Source organism: Trematomus bernacchii, unplaced genomic scaffold (assembly GCF_902827165.1).
Source record: "Trematomus bernacchii unplaced genomic scaffold, fTreBer1.1, whole genome shotgun sequence".
NCBI lineage: Eukaryota > Metazoa > Chordata > Actinopteri > Perciformes > Nototheniidae > Trematomus > Trematomus bernacchii.
The window spans coordinates 3001918-3020603 of record NW_022987654.1 but is presented as its reverse complement, the minus strand read 5'-3'; the positions used below and the strand labels follow the sequence as shown (position 1 = coordinate 3020603).

The 18686-nt window shown below is 39.6% G+C and overlaps 2 protein-coding genes across 3 annotated transcripts in view; one reads left to right on the top strand and one right to left on the bottom strand.

Annotated features, from left to right (window-relative positions):
- r3hcc1 (R3H domain and coiled-coil containing 1) overlaps positions 1–6574 on the top strand; it is an 18685-nt gene extending 12111 nt beyond the window's left edge. Inside the window, exons 10-11 of one of the 2 annotated variants that reach the window (XM_034134949.1) lie at positions 3135–3275; positions 5476–6574. In XM_034134949.1, the coding sequence (XP_033990840.1) occupies positions 3135–3244 (110 nt within the window). In that variant the 3' untranslated portion in view covers positions 3245–3275; positions 5476–6574. Of the gene's footprint in view, positions 1–3134; positions 3276–5456 lie in introns of both variants that reach the window. The other variant, XM_034134950.1, reaches the window with a different exon arrangement.
- The window catches only part of loxl2a (lysyl oxidase-like 2a), a 30347-nt gene continuing 14944 nt past the window's right edge, over positions 3284–18686 (bottom strand). The window contains exons 5-14 of the mRNA XM_034134948.1: positions 16741–16957; positions 14788–14971; positions 12664–12815; positions 12415–12582; positions 9589–9754; positions 8822–9062; positions 7945–8060; positions 7636–7772; positions 7109–7220; positions 3284–4660 (exon numbers count right to left, since the gene is read on the bottom strand). Of these exons, the coding sequence (XP_033990839.1) occupies positions 4590–4660; positions 7109–7220; positions 7636–7772; positions 7945–8060; positions 8822–9062; positions 9589–9754; positions 12415–12582; positions 12664–12815; positions 14788–14971; positions 16741–16957 (1564 nt within the window). The 3' untranslated portion in view covers positions 3284–4589. The remainder of the gene's footprint in view (positions 4661–7108; positions 7221–7635; positions 7773–7944; positions 8061–8821; positions 9063–9588; positions 9755–12414; positions 12583–12663; positions 12816–14787; positions 14972–16740; positions 16958–18686) is intronic.

Here is an 18686-nt window from a genome sequence, read left to right as displayed (position 1 = left end):
ATCCACTAAACCAGGGGTCTGCAACCTTTTTGACCAAAAGAGCCATTTTGCCCCCTTTTGCACCAATTTATTTTTTGTCTGGAGCCGCAAAACGTATTTGATAGCTTATAAAGTTGTATAAATATTGTTATGTCATAGACAAAAACTACAGTTTTTTTGCATTTATTATTTATTACATTATAGAAAACGGTTTACCTCTAATAATAAACAAAGAACTCTTATAAGGAGAATTAAAAAGAATACACAGGCCTACTTTAAAATAAATCAACACAGCACTTGGGGAGTCCTCTGCACATTTGAAGAAAATGAATATGATTAAAATGGGCCCACTTTGAAATAAATAAAACCCTAAAAAGAGTTAATTGATTGAATTATGACTGAAGGTCGTCAGCTGTCTTCCTCTTCCGTGTTTTTCCTCCAATACGTAAAGGCTGCAGCACCTTTGACAACTTCTCTCCACATATCAAACATAGCGGTAAGCCAGCATCGTTTGCTGTGAAAGCATATAACTCTAACCACACAGAATTAAACCCTCTGTGTTCCTCCGATACTTTTATTTGATTTGATTTATCCATTGTTCCGGGGGTCAGGTTATTCCCCTGCAAGAAAAGGTGCTGGTGCGGGACCGCCGCAGGATATGACACATATTTTAGTTTAAAAAAAATGATGTATCACTGTATCTCAAGATACGAAAAATGTTCAACCGTGCAACAAAATATAAATAGTCCTACAAATATATGTTTTTGATTTCCTTCTTATTTTTGTCTAAACTCAAGGGAGCCAGAGTAAAGGGCTTAAAGAGCCACTTGCCGACCCCTGCACTAAACCATTATGAGCTACTCTGAATACTGTTGTGGTGTAGGAGATCTTTAAGGGATATTTGGTATGGTTTGAAGTGGGATTGTAGGAGGTATTAATCAATACTGAGTCCTAGTACAGAAGCTTAATAATGTACTGCTGTGGACAGGGGGAGCCGCACAATGTCTTTGAGCCACCCAATAAAAGAAAAATCAATATTGGGTAGTCAAGTTTAATTTAGACTTTAGTTGAGAATATTTTCAAGCGCTTGCCTTACTTTCTTATGGGAAACAAAAGCTGATTGCTCTTTTTTCAAAGCTTTAAAAGCTGCCTCAATCAATTAAAGTCTCGAACCAAATGTTTGTTTGGGTTATGTGACTTTGTTGTTTTAAAATGTAAGTCCGGATTCACGAAAGTCACATAACAACACAGGTTGAGGCAGTAGAAGACCAGCAACTCCCATGTTGTGCGAAATAAAATGTGTGTTCTTGTCAAAAGAGTCTGGTGACTCTAAAGAGAGCATAGGGTTGCGGTCGAATAGTCCAAATATCAGCTCCTAACGTCTAACCCTATCGTCTATCCCTTGACCTCTGTGTGAAACGTCACGGGGTTAAGGGATAGTGGATAGGAGAATTCAAAAGGTCTTAGGAGAAGAGACTGCGGTACTTTAGAGAATCCGACTGCACTTTCACTATCCGACGTGTTTATGATGCGCCAGCGGACGTCATAAATGTGCGTCTGCTGCTGTGGGGAAACTATGGAAACTACAGTTTTCTATACAGCGGACTACAACATGGATGTTTAATAAGAACAACTGACTACTGTAAACTCATCTAGAGACTCTGCACCGTGCTCTGGTGCTGTTGTTTTATGCTTTATGAACGGGGACAACAGAGAAACATATTCTTCAAGACCAAAGTTGGAATTGAAATAAAAAAGGAAAGTGAAACTTATGCTCGTCACCCTCTCCCTCCGGTCCACATTAATACAAATGATCCCAATACGTATGATTGTATGAAAAGATCTTAAAATCAATACAGATGTATTTATTATAAATGTTAGTCCTTAACATCTATCACTGTGTAGCCTATATCACCATTCAAACATCTTTTAAAAGTTGAACAAACCCCACACAGCTCAGTAAACACTGTGAAATGTTGACTTTATTTGATCATTTCAGTAAAAACTAACGTTCATATTTCTCTTTTTGATTATAATACTGATGAACGTTCAAAACAAAGCACTTTGGCAAGTTACCACATACGTTTTAAAAAGCTTAATTAGCACCGTAACTTTCATGATATAATTTCTGGGTCATAATCGGTTGTTTCCGTGAACGGCCGACTGTTGTGTGACGGCAAATGCTGCGGCCGCAAGGCATTGTGGGGCAGCATTTTCCAGTAGTTCCTAAGCTAAAGGAGGTTATAAAGGAAGTTTCAAACCTCCTTTCCTATCATCTAGAGAATTCGAACAGGCACTTATCATGGCGGCCACTGAGGTACTTCCGGGTCATTTCACTCCGTTAGGAAGGTTACTAAGCTAAATGGACTATTCGACCGCAACCAAGGACTTTAGTTCTCTTGCCAACTTGGGGCTTAGAATCAAGTTTCTAAGCCATTTTCTTCCCCTCCTAACGGAACGTCTACACAGCAGCGTTAAAAAAATCTTGAAACGCTTCTGCCCATTCACTTTGAATGGGGTGACGTCACTTTCCCTCACTTTTCGCCGAAATGCATTGTGGGCAGGCGAGCGGAGATTTTCAGGATTTTCAAGATTCAAAGTTGAACAATGTTCAACTTTTGAAGCTGAGGTGGAAGCGTCAGCCAATCAAATCCCGTGTACGCAAATCTGGCAGTTCAAGCTCTAGCCAATCAAACGGCGTGTATGCTGGGAGAGACATACCGCAGGTCATTTCCTCATATTCCAAAAAATGGAGGAGAAATTAGCGGTAGCGAATCAATCACCCGGTGCTTTATGACCAGACCTACCGGGATATAAACCGGAGGAGCCAGGCATGGAGGGAGGTGGCAGGTTTTCGCCTGTTTTGGGGAGTTTATATCCAGTTTACTTCGGGCTTTTTTGCTTCGTATGTCGCGGGCGGGAGATTCATGTGATTGGTTGCTCGCAAAAAATCCTCAAGCTTCAGATACGCCCACCTCCAAGATTTTTTTAACGCTGCTGTGTAGACGTACCGTAATCATTCCAACATTAATGAATCATTGTTGTGTTATATGTATTTGTTGTAAAGCACTTTGCTGGGTTGATAAGGGCCATACAACTAAACCTAATTATTGGTATTTTCATGATCAGATGGTTATTTCTGTGTCGTCTCCCAGAGTTTATCCAGCCGGTGAAGGAGCGTCCCCGGACAGACTGTGCTGTTGCCAGGCGGATGGTGACCAGAGCGCTGGGGCTGCAGGCACGGGGCAGAGCGAAACGATATTGAAGGGAATCTCAAACGCTGTGGGCTAATACAGGTGAAACACATGATCACAACTGACACATTACATTTGAGGCAGTTTAAGTCCACAAAGAAAGAATTGTAGAGTCTCTTGAGGACTTTTTCATCTTTGACTAACTATTTTATGTCATTGAGAACATGAAACATAACACACATCAAACCATCAGCAGCAGCACTGTAATGTCACATTACTGGAGTCTCTTTGCTTTCAACAATATTGTTTATTTCATAAATGTAATGCTTTGCCACATTCATCCTTGCATACAAAACATAATCAGTCAGTCAGACAGCAAGCAACAAGTACTCTTTAAAAAATGAAGGATCCTTGCATTTGTTACATTTAAATTCACAAACATCTGTGGCTTTGACAGCACATCCACAATGTTATCATAGTCCCTGATGGAGAAATGAGTACGTAAACTGAGACAGAAGCTGGGGGGGGATGCACAGATGATGATGAAAATGCGTTTGCTAAAAACAACCAAGAAAAACTATAATAAATAAAACATTTTTAAGAGCGAACTCAAGTATGTGGAATACAAAATCCTGGAAGGAAAAAATAACATTCACAGACAATTTATCACTAAATATATTGACTGGTTGTCAAAAACACAGAAGGGGAACCAATTTAAGGAATGTATAGACTAGTATACTGTGTTCAGCACTAGAAATATAAAAATAAATCCAACTTCAGGGAGCCTATATTACAGTTTTGGTTACAGGTAGCCACTCTTTGTCGTTGCAATGACACATGCTGCTCTTAAGTAATCATACCCATTATGTATTTGCTTTCAGTTTTTAGTTAAAAAAACGTTTTATTATCCAATACTGTGCAAACAAACAGGATTCAACCAAAACGTATTTCAATTACACTGTTTTGGGGAAAGCAAACAGTGCAATATCTCGTTGTAGCACCAGGTTAGACTGTTTTCATTCCTCCCCCTCAAACACAACATGAGTCTCCTCTAATGGATTTGAGTTAAAGCTCTATTTGGCTTAGGGGACAACTGTTGGCACAGTTAATTAAATAAATTATTTGGCTTCAACCCACACTGACGTCTCTGCCAGTGAGCACCAGGTTGACATCTTTATTTCAATAAGGGCACCAAGACACCATATGGACCCTTTCGTAAAGCTAAATTTGGTTTACAGATTTGGTAAGCAAGCAGTTCATTTTCTCACTGAATCATTGTCCGTTGTACCATCTGAGCCCGGAGCCCGACGACAATCCAGCACGGCTCCAAGGAGGCAAAAAGAGTACAGTACTCTAGTGGTTGTCAAATATCAATATATGCTTCCCTAATGTCCGTCTGTGTTGTCCAAGTTTGGTCTACCTTCGGGAAAGCTGGTTGTCGTGCAATCCGGGGAACGTTTCCTCTGTTTCTGAACTCCGTGAGCCACCTGTGAATAAGACAGAGAGGACGATAAGACGAGAGCAGTACTGTGTCTTTAGGAACTGCACCATCCAAACAAACCATTCTGACAATAACTTCCTCCCTGATAAGATGAGGGACATCTATGACACAATAAAACATTTGATTTGCAATTGATTGGAAATGTGCACAAGGGAAGTCAAGACAGCATGAATGTAGTAGTCAAAACCAATACCAGTGATATTCCACGACTCTTGATACCACGGTAAAAATTATACACAAACAATAAATCCCATGTACTTTATTACTCCTTTATTACCAGCTTGCATACTGGTTTTTTTTTGGGACATAATTCCCTCTTTATATTTAATATAATCTATTTATATTGTGTTAGAAATGTTGTTTGTCTAAAACTGTATTTAAGTTTCATGGAAACAGATTAAAAATGTTTTCAAGACATCATGATAACATTTCAATTTATCTACACTGTATATTAATTTTTACAGAATGGTGCAACTCAGCAAAACCTTTGCTCCCCGACTGCTGACTGCTAACCTTGTCAATTTCTTGTTCTCAATGTAACAATATAAGGGATCAAATGTGATGCGTCAATAGTTAGTGACGTACCAAACACATTTTTTATAGTCCAATGGAAGCCATTAGTCTCGAGCCCTTATGGTACTACAGTGCTGTAGACATTAGAGTACCTTCACTTTTACAGGATTTTGGAAAATATCAGGATTCATGACATACCTAATGTCAGGGAAACCTTTTGTTATATTTTGTAACACGTTGTGAAACACCCTTTTTAAACATTTGAACAGTCTATCCTATTATCTACAGGTCCAACAGAGGTCTGCCTCCACTCATCGGGCCCGTAGAGACCCCACTGGGGCCACAAACAGCTGACTGATCTTGATACGACCGTCCAGAAGTGTTTGCCTGCTTCACTGATCAGAGCCGCACGTTTGCATGGTGCAGAGAGGGGGCGCCACACATCTGCAACATCCATCCTGCTGAAGTGTTCATGAGCAAATGCTGAATCACAAGCAGCCTCACAGTCCCTGTTCTGTAGCTGAACCTGAACCTGAACCCTTTGGACATAAGTATTCAGATTCCTGTTGCGACATGAGTGGATGATCAATGATGGCAGGGAATTCATATGGAAAAGGTCCTGGAGAAAACTGCAGCTCTCGGCTTGTTTTGATTTGATTGCATGTGTTCTTGGAACTAAGCTTTAGGAGTGTTTTTTTTTTTCCAGGCAGGGAATTTTTTGTTCTCCCAGGTTATGCAGGGATGGTTGTATAATTCTTTACAAGTAGTCATTATTTTCTAACTTAATGTTGAGTTCCTCGACAGATTAATACTCAGGATTTGGTTAAAGAAATGTAAATTGTGAGCTGTACAACACAGCCAGATGTTTATATTGACTGCACATTTCCACCTGACAGATATAATGTAGATATGTTAAAGAAAATAACATTTAACACCGGCCTCAATGGCCACTGTTCCAGTTGAGAGATGCAGCCATTAAGAAAAACATGTAGCAGCAATGTTATGCTGAACTATATATGTATTTACCAATGTTTACGTTCATTTAAAACGTATTTTCATTTGTTTCTACAAGTTCCATCGAGATGTTCAGTTTTATTTGTTCTTATAAATAACATGAAACTACCTTTAGGATTGTTGCCTCAGAGGCCAAGTGTTCAAGTTCTGTCTCACTCCACTTTACAGAAAGGGAAGATTTTTGATCAACTAAAGTTGAGTTTTGGAAACTTGGACTGTACGGTCCTTTGAACCTGTTACTGTTTTGAATGTTGCCTCGGTAAAGGGCATTAACATGCCATAAAACCAATTGTATAAGTTTGTATTTAGTAAAAGAAAGATGTTCAGTATTTTATTTTGTTGTGATACTGAAATAAATGTTCACAACATTTATCTTTTGACTGCCTGATGTTGAAAGTACAGGACTTGTTCTGTGGTACTCCTTTATGCGCTCTGTCAGTTACCATTTTGGAGTCATTTCAGGGAGGAGAAGACTTTTTAAGTTAATACTGCATAATCTGATGAAAACTAGCTATGGTTTTAAACTGAATTCGTTGTAGCTTCAGTGACGTAAAAATCAAATAAACATAGTCTAGGAGAGAGAACTCTTAAGAGTTTTAGGACCATAACACTTTTGTTGTGTTGCCTCTAATTCCTGTTATTGTATGAAACTGTTACATCTTAATTATCTTATCTCAAGTGTTTATCAGGTGGATAGTAAAAACGATTTTAGGGGATAAGAACATGAAGTCAGTATACCAAATATTAGATTCAAAACTATAAGTAAGCGCTGCAAAATAAAATATTGCTTTCATGAAGAACAAGTCTTATGCCTGAATATAGCAATGAGCTTGATGTTTTCCATTGTAGTAAATATAATTTAAACCCTTATGAGGAGATGGTGATCGTGATGACGTAATGCTCTCACCTATAATACAGTTGTATGTCCACATCCTCTGTCCATCGTACCGGGAGCGGCACTTCATAATGTTGTTGGTGTAATCTGATTCGGCAACCTCAAAGTTTGGGTTTATCACAATCTGGGAGAGAAGAAAAACGTCATTAAACGTCTGAAAGAAACATTCCCTTACGCTTTACATAAAACATTTTTTAAACTCTACTAAGGAGTGAATAATACAAACTAAGTTATTGACAGTTAAGAAGGTGGAAGGGTATATAAAAAAAAGATTATGTCAACGGATTCAGAAAAAATTGCTTTTAGGGAAATGCACTTTCTGCAGCCAACGTGTCCATCAGAATGTTCTGTGTCCTTCCACAACCCCTGCTGAGCTGTTAAAGTTTGAGTGTCCTCGGACTGAGTGCCAGACAAGAGCAGACGAGACGTGGAACGTTCCTGTTTGGTCTCCAAGACGACGCTGGCTGGAGATGAGACATCCTCCCAGCACCACATGTGCTGTATCAACTACGGCTAGACTGACAGACCAAATGTTTTACCTGGAAGATGTAGTCGCCGGGCTTCAGGTCGGTGATGTCAATCCACTGACAGTCGATGTCGTGTCTGTAGGTATCCCAGCAGCCCACTGTGATGCCTTGGGCCCCGAAGTTTGCACATTCGTACCTCTTCTGGATACCTGTCAGTGTTCAGAGCAAGTATTATTATGATTTCTATCTTTACATTGTAGATTATTTTTCTTCTCTGTGTTCTCTTCTTATGGAAATCCTGTTAAACCTGAGCTGAGTAGCATGAAGCTACACTCAGCCACAGTGGGATATAAAAAGGAAAAGGGAAGACAGGATATTTACCCTCGTCACAGTGCGTGTCCTCCAGACAGAAGCTGGCTTTGTGTCCTTCTGCCACTTTAGTGCCGTTTAGAGTCAGCAAATCATAGTGGGTGAAAACCTCCATGCTGTGGTAATGTCTGGATCGGACAAGTAAAAACACACAATGTTGAATCATCCTATATTTTTATATATTTAGAAGCTCTACAATAACATACATGCTCTCATCCATGGCCCACTCCAAACAGCACTGACAGCAGGAGGAAAGGGAAAAGGCTCATTGTCAGAGGGATATAGGCATTTCCATGACAGTAAGACAATTATAAATAATTATTAAAATGTTTCCTTTGATTTCATTCAGCTTCATATGTTGTATTCAATACATTGTTTTCCCCCACAACTGATTCATGACATCAATATAGAAGCACTAAAAGGTAAGAGAGGAAAACATTTGACAAACTTCAAAAAGACATCTGATCTAAATTGTTAAAATTGTAAAATATTTCCTCTTCTAATGATGAATCTTCTAATGAAAAATAATGAACAAAAAAAGATTTTGCTGGGATTTCTAATTTCCTTTAAGAAAACTTACATCTGTGTCTCTTCCTTGTTGGCAGATAATTTAAAACATATTTTGTGTAATACTTATTTCAGCCACATGAAGCTGAAGTGCACCACTACCCCAGACTCCAAATGTGCTTCCTTCAGGGTGGATTTCTGCATGAACTTAACCAAAGGTAACTTTTTAAATACATGTTTTTCACCCCCCAAACCTTTTGTTCCTCTCCATTTCACTCTTAGGGGTCCATACTTTCATCTAGCATTAACATTAACAGTATCATCCCAGTGTAATCACTTTGTAGTAACACATCAGGCCTCAGAGGGCTCTTTGAGGTCTCACCTGTGACACTCGTGCCAGACCCAGGAGTGGTGGGCCGCCCGCGGTCTGAAGTCTGCCTGGCCGTTGTTGTGGATCTGGGAGGAGAAGCGGAGCAGGCGGCGGTACGAGCTGGGATCTGCTGTGTCAGCGCTGCTGGACAGACAGTGCTCCTCCTGGGCACACTGCAGCATGTACATGGGTCTGTCCTCCAGGTAGGTGGTCTGCTCCACAGCCTGGGCACTGAGCACCAGGTCCGGGGCCACTGGGGGGGGAAGCAACAAGGGATGTCTTGATTAGGACCATAATTTATGACAGGAACTCAGAGTTTCCCTATTAGCTGTAAAGCATCAAGTACAATTACTCAAACAAATATTCTTTACTACCAGAGTTTTATAAGCTTGTTACCCAACAGCATAAAGTATTAGCTTTCCAGTTCCCAGGCCTACTTCATAGCAGACATTTTGACTAGTCATAGCAGGAACAATTCAGAGTTTATTTATGACAATAACAACGGCTCTGTTCCTTCAAGAGCCCCTGTGAGTAATGAGAACGAGCCAGCATGCAGAGTACCAGAAATCTGGTACTCTGCATGCTGGCTCGTTCTCAAATAGCATTTGTTCTATCACTTACAGATGTTCCTCTCCCATTGCGACAAAAACTTGAACTTGAACTTAAATTGGTTTCACAAATCTTTGTTGCACAATGACATTCATTTGAATTGTACTTGAGCCTTGAACACTTCAAAAAGATCTTAATATCTGTAGTATCTTTAATCTACAGTATCTTACTCTGAGTACAGGAGACCCCCGCAGAGAAGCGTCCACCTCCTTTGGGACAGAGGACGTGTTTCCCGTGATGCAGACACTGATCCAGAGTCAGCTCAGTCCCTGAACATCTCACTCCACTCATCACGATGGCATCAGCTGAGACGTCTCCTTGCCAGTACCATGTTTCCTGATCAAAGAGAGGCACAGGAATACAAGGATTTATAAAAACCATAGTATGGTAAGTACAAAATAAAATAATAATAATAAAATTCATATTATAGTTAAAAAGTCACAACAAAGTTATGGTATATGTTAAAATGCAATTAATGTTATTATTATAAGCCATAGTATAGTGCATCCTTAAAAATGATTTACGTTTGCTTTTGTAAAAAAATCCTAATAGACGTGAACACATTTATTCAAAATGTTTTGAGATGGTATTTAAAAACCTTTTTTTTAAATCATGGTATAATATGTATTTTTTATTATAAGTAATAATATAGAATTTCATCAAAACGTTTTTTAAATAGTTTAGCAGGTCAAAGAGATTCATAAAAAAATCCATTAAAAAAGTACAAGATGTTAACATTCATTATTAATAAAAGTCACAGTAAAGCATATCATATAAAAATGACACGTTATATGACATTTTTGAAAATAAAAGTCAAAGTATCATATGTAATAAATATAAAGCTATTAAAAATGTCATAGTATTGTGCTTCATTTAAAGAACTCATAGCATAGTGTGTATAACAAATATATTTACAAAATACATAGTATAGTCAATAAAAATGTAATAAAAATCATGAAAAAAAGTAACTTATATAAAATTCTGTACTGTATGTCATGCAGGCCCAAGCATCAAAGGGCAAGGCAGAAACCAAGGGTCAGGAAGTTTACGGGGCACCAAACAATACAGACCTCCCATACATAAAGTATCACCTCCTAAAGTATTTTTAATTTTAATTGTAAGATATTGAATATCAAAAACTGAATTTAAGACGTCTACAGACTTTTTAAAGGATTTAGGGGAACCCTTCTATCTACAATGTGCATATCACACACCCATCTAAGCGTGGGGGGCTATGATCTCACACCCCTGACTCAGCATTACGACAGCATCTTGCAGACCACAGGGAAATGACCGGTAAAAAACCTCATACTTTCCGTCATTTTGGAGGAAAGTGGAGGATTCATGAGAAAGACATTTGAGTGTGTGGGAGTACATTCTGCTGGGTTGAGGAGGGGGCAGACCTACAGAGGTACGGTTTAAGCTCGGTGTCATTTGTTCCATCTGGCGGTGGGGATTGCCTGCAGAAGTATTTAAAATTCAGACAGGAAAGAGAATCTGGGGAAGCTGAGTCCCGTCTCTGCTACGATAACAAAGAGCAGACGCTTATGACTCCTAAACCCGCTGTTAACATGAGAACTCTTACGTAATGGCAACCTATACTGTATGTGATGACAAAGGGACATTTTGATACCTCAACCTCATTATTAGATTTGGCACTGCCTTAGGTTTTTTATTATAAAGGTGGAAAAGCTATTTGTGATCACAAGAAGACCCTTAATTTCACACTGGAAAAGCACAACTTTGAAGCAAACACATGATGACATGTTTACGTGTTCTTTCATTAGGAGTACATTGCACATCATTTTCCCAAACAAACGTTAGTGAGATAAACAGCCTCTAACAGAGCCAGTCCAAGTTCCACTCATAAAATAACCCTGCTGTTATCAGCGAATGTCCCCGTCATTCACAAATACTTTCCAGACCTACCTCATCTCAAGCTACAAATACAACACACGCATCTTTACCAGTCTCTCACCTCGTGACATAAAGGGAACACTGGGGGCGTCCTTTAAAAAGAACGAGGTGAGCGTAAGCAGGACAGCACTGTGAAGCTGCTAAGTCGTGCCGAGGGGCAATTCAAAAGCACTTTGAATTGCCTTGTGTTGAAAGGTGCTATATAAATAAACTTGCCTTGCCTTGCCTTTAGCAGTGGAAAGCTCTGCTGAACTTCAAACAGCAGACGAAGGTTTTACCCATCGCTCCCGCTGAGGAGTGTAAAGCTCATCTGTGCCATAGGTTTACTGCTCGCACTGTGAGGGTTTGAAGACTCTGGGACAGTGCCAGGCCTATTCTGCCCTCTAGCATCAATAAAGCTCAAGATTGTTAAAGTGAAGGTACATGGCCACAAGTACCACCAGAGGGATTTCATCTCATCCATATTACAATATTACACATGGATGTAACTTTTACATCATTTCCAATCTATTAATCAAATGTAATCAGATCCAATATGTATACTAGCTAAGTTATTTAATTACCCTGACTTGGTAACATTGGCACTATAATGTGAGGAAACAGAGAGCTGAAAATCCAGAGGAGCAGACTCCACAGTCTGTTTGGAAACAGACAACTTCATGTGTGTGTGTTTATTTCTTTCCATTTTACCAATTGAACCTGTCAAAGTGAAAAGGTAAATCTATTTTCACTTTCTGATAACATGACACTAAACACATTGAATAAATAATCACGATTATGTACAGTATTATGAAAATACGAATGGTTTAACTACTGATCTTCAATACAAAATGACAACTTTTAACAACTCTAGTGAAAATCCTCAGAACCAATAGTGACAGGCCAAGCTAACTTTTCCTGCACTGCTGAAAGCTCTGTTTCAGTGTTTTTCAAACTACAAGAGTCCAAGTTTTTTGTGCAAGAGCTCAACCTGCTCCAATAACCTTCTCCTTAATGCTGAGAGCCTGTGTGGTGGGGGTAAGCTAATCTTAAAAACGATTTGTTGGACGTAGATCTGGGGAGCAACATTACCACTGTACCTGGAAAGCGTTGCTGGCGAAGCCCAGGCCGAGCTGTCTGCACACCACCATGGCCTCCATGGTCCCCCAGCTGTCGCTGCACACCGTGCCCCAAACCATGGAGCCGTTCCTCTCTGCCAGGACCTCCACACGGCCTTCGAAGGGATTGCGACCGCCGTTTAACTTCAGCTAAGGACAGAGATAGACCAGTTTATTCTCAGATTCTATACAAATCCTAATTTTTGTATTCTGCTAAAGAGAAGCACTCACTCTGTTGTTGAAGCCCATGGCGGGAACATTACACCTGACAGCTGCGTCCTCCTCATGGTTGCATCCCAGAGCTTCACGGTTGAAGTAGCACTCAGTCAGTGACTTCTCAAAGCCAGAGCATTCCACCTCGTTCATGTGGACCGACCCGCTCCCTACGGGGAAACAAACACACGTTTAGTTGTCATTTAACTTATGAGTAAATGTACAGTCACTAAATATTGGACAAACAGATGGAGTATGAGCATCATGTACTTTACAGAAAATTATTTGTCATTGATTTACATCACTGGAAAAAAGAAAGCTGTTACACAATGATTTCAGGAAAGATGAGCCTATACTGGCTACTTGTGTGTTTTCTTAGAACAGCAAGGCCATCTAGAGACAGATGTCCTGTTGCCTAGAATAACAGAGCAAAGGAAAAAAAACAGTCAGCTATGTCCAATGAAAATGAGACACTAGAGATCTGTAAAAATTAAAAAATCTCTCTGTATCTTTTTTCCCAAGTAAAAGTTATATCAGTGCAGCAGAGTTTCCATAATAAAATGTGGGACTACTCTCTGCATGCTGATTTTCTTCCCATGTGACTGAGCAGGAATGTCTTCAGTGATACGAGCTCTGCAGCCATTGTGCAGCCACCGGAGAAAAATAAATTCACAACAGGAAGAACACCATGTTGATGTAATCCCTGCACACTTCCAGGTCTGACAGATTATAAAAAGAGATCTAATAAATGATACATGTATTCTGCTTGTCAAATGCAAAATCACAATTTGTGCTAATTGTGCGACGGAAAATGAGAGGAACAATTAAACATTTTCCTAGAAAAACATTGATTGTATAACATAATTTGAAGCAATTAAGCCTAGAAACTATTCTCCCAGACAAGCACCATTTTAGTTTTATTGACATTCTTCTTAAATCCACTTCAGTGACTTCTGAAAACAAACACAATAAGCTGGTTCTTTTTAATCTAAGGTCTGTGTATGGTACCATTTTTGGATCCAGTGTTCAACTCATAAAGAAAGCCATACCTCAAATAATCTTGTGCACTCTCCAACAAAAGAATTCTTCCTCTGAATCCCCAAAACGTTTTTTATTCCTGGCGGGAACATCGTGTGCACTCTTTGTGTTTTGCCGAGAGAATAAAGCAGAGGAGAGGACAACTAATCCAATGCACCTATGAGTCTCATAAGGCTGTGGTGTATTGCATTTTGCAGAATCAGGTTCTGGGTCAATTTATAAACATTAATGTGCGACATACATACATTCCCGATGTATTTATATGCTGACTTAAGGTCTGGTCTCATTGAAGCGAGACAAAAACAGGTGGTGGTACAGAGGCCAAAGATAAGGTGGAGGTGGATGTCTCGGATTTCAGTCCATACCTTTCATTTTCACAGCTGGAAATGAGTTCTGCTTGATGTTTTGCTTGGGCTTTTATTGAGTGCTGTAAGTGTGAAATAGCATCAAAGCCAAAAGCCTTTAAACAGTTATGTTCAAAGCTATTTCAAAAAGATCTCTGAATGGCTGGAGGGATGGTTTTAAGCCTAACTCTATGGTAGTGTGGATATTTAAGGCAATGCTTAAAAGATATGTCAGCGTTATTAATTTAGTTTCAAAGTTAGCAAAGGTTTAAGAAAAAAAAAGGCTCTGTGCATTTTGTATATTTTCTTGGCTGTACCTGCCATTTTTATATCATGCTTTTGGATGCGTGCTGACACACGGTCAAAGTGATTTATAGAGATTTTGAATTGACAAACAGAAAGACAGTAAAATAAAAATAAAAAATAAAATCCTGGCTTAGGGCGAGACTTCAATTGTCTGGTGGTGTCTATATGTGGTGTAACTTCTCATAATTAAGAGGGGTTATAATTATTGTATGCTGCTATACATCACGTTTTAGGAAATGTTTACATATTGTGCCTTTAGTTTGCTCTTTAATAATAATCTATATATAGTTAATACATAAAACAATTATTAGAAAAACACTAAATTCCTTTTTTACAATTGCATTTCAATTATACTTCTGTAACACTTCTCCTTGTTACTTTTTTTAAATAATATTTTATTCTGGCAGCCTTAACCCTCCATAAACTGTAAATGAACCACCATGAACAGTCGTACCTTGCCCCAGGCGGGCTCCAGTCAGAGCCTCTTTGGCGCTGCCGAAGCCCAGCTCTCTGCACACCACGGTGGCAGCTCGAATGTTCCAGTTGTCGTCGCACACCGTGCCCCACACCCCGTTCTTCAACACCTCCACTCGCCCCTCGCCAATCAAAGCTCCGCCTCTTAGTCGCACCAAGGGTTGCTACGGAAATAGAACACCAAAAATGTATATCAGTGAAAATGTTACAGAGAAAAGTCTTTAAAGTGCTTTTTTGAAAATCTGCAGGAATTGATCAAGTTTGCTTACCTGAATGTATTTACTTTAGTTAGTCAACTCTTTAAAGTGGACCTATCATGCTATATTTGAATAATATAGTGTAGGACCATACCTATATAAGGCATATTTATACATTTTTTTTTTTCAAAATACCAAACAGATCATGCATTTTAGCCATGCCTCATTTCGCTCAATTTGAAAAATGTTAGCTCTGTTTTTGCAAGGGCAGATTCTGTGAGAACAGCACCATCTACAGGCCTGGCATATGTACTACAGCGTCTCCAGCGCTTTCGAACGGCAATGGCCGTGGCTGTCTCCTCCTGATTGGTGGAGTTGGCCCAATAGCTGTAGCGCCACTGTCCTGACGTCAGGAAAGTGTTCAAATCTGGATCAGTTTTTATCAGATCCGTTGCAGCCCCTTTTTTAGAGATTTGGGTATGGAGGAAAATAGAGAGGGTTGTGTTTTCTGACACTTGGTGAGTTCCGTGGAACACCGGGGACACATATTCATGTATACAAGACGTACAAAAGTGCATTTTGCATGATAGGTCCCCTTTAAATGTTGGCTTAATTGCAGTGCAGCAAAAAGTGACTAGCTAAAGAGCTATCTTCGGCAACTTCATTAAAATATTTACAATATTTTCACTCACTGTTAATATGCACACCGTGTTCATAATTGCATTAGAGATCTAAATAAAGCAAGTTTAAAGTAATACAAATGTTTTTCTTGTGACACTAGTGGTTTTATTTGGATTACCATTGCCATTTTGTTTTGCTGAATAAACAGAAAAAATGGTGTTGCCGTGGTGATACCTGTAAACAATAAACACCAGGCGGGAAGGCTGTTTGACTAATAAGATTGTATAAAGGCTATGTGACAGATGTTTAGCCTTCATCCCTTCAAGTGTTTCCAGATGCTTCACCACAGGATTGGATGATTAACAGGAAAAGCAGGAAATGTTGTAATCCACTGCTGGATCAAGGGATGAGTATAGGTTACCAAAACAAGAATTAACACTATAAAAAAACACATGCAAGTTATTAAATAAGGATTGACTAATAATTTCAGAAGTAAAAATAATTCATCCAAAAGCTGTCATAAACATCTGCAGCTTGTGAAACTAATATTAGCCATATGGCGACTGATTTGTCAGGGAGTGTTGATATGTTTCATATAGTTTTATTGTTTATAGTACATTCTCCCGCAAGGAAAGTGTCATGGGATTACTCTTTGTAGAATAAAATAATTCTTTAGAAGAAACATTACATCTGATTCTGCTCAGTCAAACAAAATCATCTGAATCCAATGTAATGGTCGACCTTAACCGCCCTGCTTTGCATGCCATACTGCCTTCATTCAACAGGAATGTATTGAGTATTTAAAAGCACAGTCCATAGCATGTATCACAGTCAAAGCCCAGTTTTCCTTTCTGCCTCATTATTTCAGTAGTTACTGTTTTCTTTGACAAAAGCTTCCAAGATATATGTCTATACCTTTACTGCACCTATTGAAAACAGCTTACAACTTTAATGAAGCGTTGCACCTGGCTACAGAAACAGTTGAACATCATAGTAATACACATTCCTCACATAAAGAACAAGAGCTGAGTTTTAAACCCAGGGCATTCTCCTTAAGAAGCGACAGATCTAACCACTGCTCCACTGTGCATCCAAGCATGCAGCATTTGACATACCTCCACCCTGTAGGCCTTCCTGTAGCCGGCGCTGACACTGGGAGCGAAGGCGCGTCCCGGCACACAGCTGACCACCACAGGCATGCCCTTCTCACAGGTGCTGTTCCCCTTCAGCACTATGTCTCTGCCCATATTACATTCGGACAGGTCGGACTCGTTGCCGGTGCAGTTGACAGAGGAACCCCAGTAGTTCTTCTTACGACGCTTAGCCAGCAATCTGAGAAAGGAATGATACAATAAAACAAACTATTACACATTATAGTATACTGAATGCTTTTTCTGTTCAGTTGGAATGGAAAGTTTCCCTTACAGCCAAAATGGTTGGCACTGTGAAGTCTTTTCAAACAGCACAGCACAGCAACATATTAAGGAGCTGCAATTTTTGTTATTTATTGGGAGCAGTTCAATACTGACCATACCACGCTGTGAGGCACAATGGTGGTCTTGTTGTTAGAGTACCTTAACACTCTCATGACCCCCATACTTGAATGGAAATAATCAAATAAAGGTCATTCAGGAGCACAACAACAGTGGACACTGAAGCAGGTCTGCACTTTGGAAGAAGCAGACCTTGTAATGAAACCAGCATGCGCTATATTTACTGCCTTTCTCTTTTTTTAAAGCTCAGCCTGAACAGAATGTACCTCCAGTTCAGTCTGACAACTCACGTGTTTCTTTAACATGTTTATTAGAAGCAGCATAGTTGAGTTTGGCGTCTAGGCTCGGGTCTCATCACTCCACAGATATACATAGCACGATGAGTGATGATTAAATAACTAACCCCCAGAGCCTACAGGTGGAAGCCGGGGTGGAAGCTGGGATGGTGGTGGGGCAGGCAAGCAGCAGCGACGTGGAAGTAGCTGCAGCGATAGCAGCAGCAAGCAATGCATAGAGAGATATCTGGCAGGTTAAATAGAGCGGCATATTAAGGAGACTCTGTTTGGTTGGTTGTAGAGTGGCAAGGGGCGTTATGTACAGTATGAATGCAGCATAAGTGCTCGAGTTGACTGCCTGAACTAGCTCGCAGGCTTCGCCCCATTTAATGGTTCATGAAATGTTTAAGAGATGCTATATTTGATTGAGGAGTTTCAATTTTTGTTGGGTTGTTTTTGCACGTTTAGTGAATAGGGCTCTCCTTTGTTGTTACAGATAAAAGACAGATTGAATGTGATCTTTCACCTCTTTAAAAAGGCGAACCATGTGAGACCCTGGGTTTTAAAAACACACACAGGCTCAGTGATCTTAAATGAAAAACAAAGTGTTCTTTGCTCGTTTGATGCCCTTTATTTTGTGATTCATTCAGTAAAATGCACCCACATGTAAGATAAGCATCAAGTCAGATGAGCTCATGTCAACCAAAACCATAAAATATGGTTAGATACGTCATAACGCTATTAACTCACAGTATTTGTAAATAAATGTGTGTCTGATATCTCTCTAAACTAAACTGTGGTTCTGGGAGCCAGATGATAGTAGAGAAAACACTGACTGGACGTGCATAATGAATAGATTAGATTCATGAAAACATAACCCCATGCACATAAACTAACTAAGACTAAACTAACCCAGATATATTCTTTAAAAGCAGGGAGGCCGTGGCTCAGTGGGTAGTGTGCTGAACTTTGAATCACAGGGTAGCAAGTTCAAATCCCACTGCAGTCAGCATGTCGTTGTGTCCCTGGGCAAGACACTACACCCCAAATTGCTCCTGTGGGGATTGTCCACAGTATTGAGTATGGAAGTCGCTTTGGATAAAAGCGTCTAACAATTAACATGTAATGTAATGTAAAAAGCGCAGGTGGCCTCATTTATTTCTACACAAAGGTTTGATTGTTATATTTCTATCTCTGAGCTGTTTAAAAGTGTGCTCTTTCATGTTGTTACCAGATCAGGAGATTTGCTCATGTGGTTATTCTCCCACATGTCTTAAGCATATTTTTTTTTAA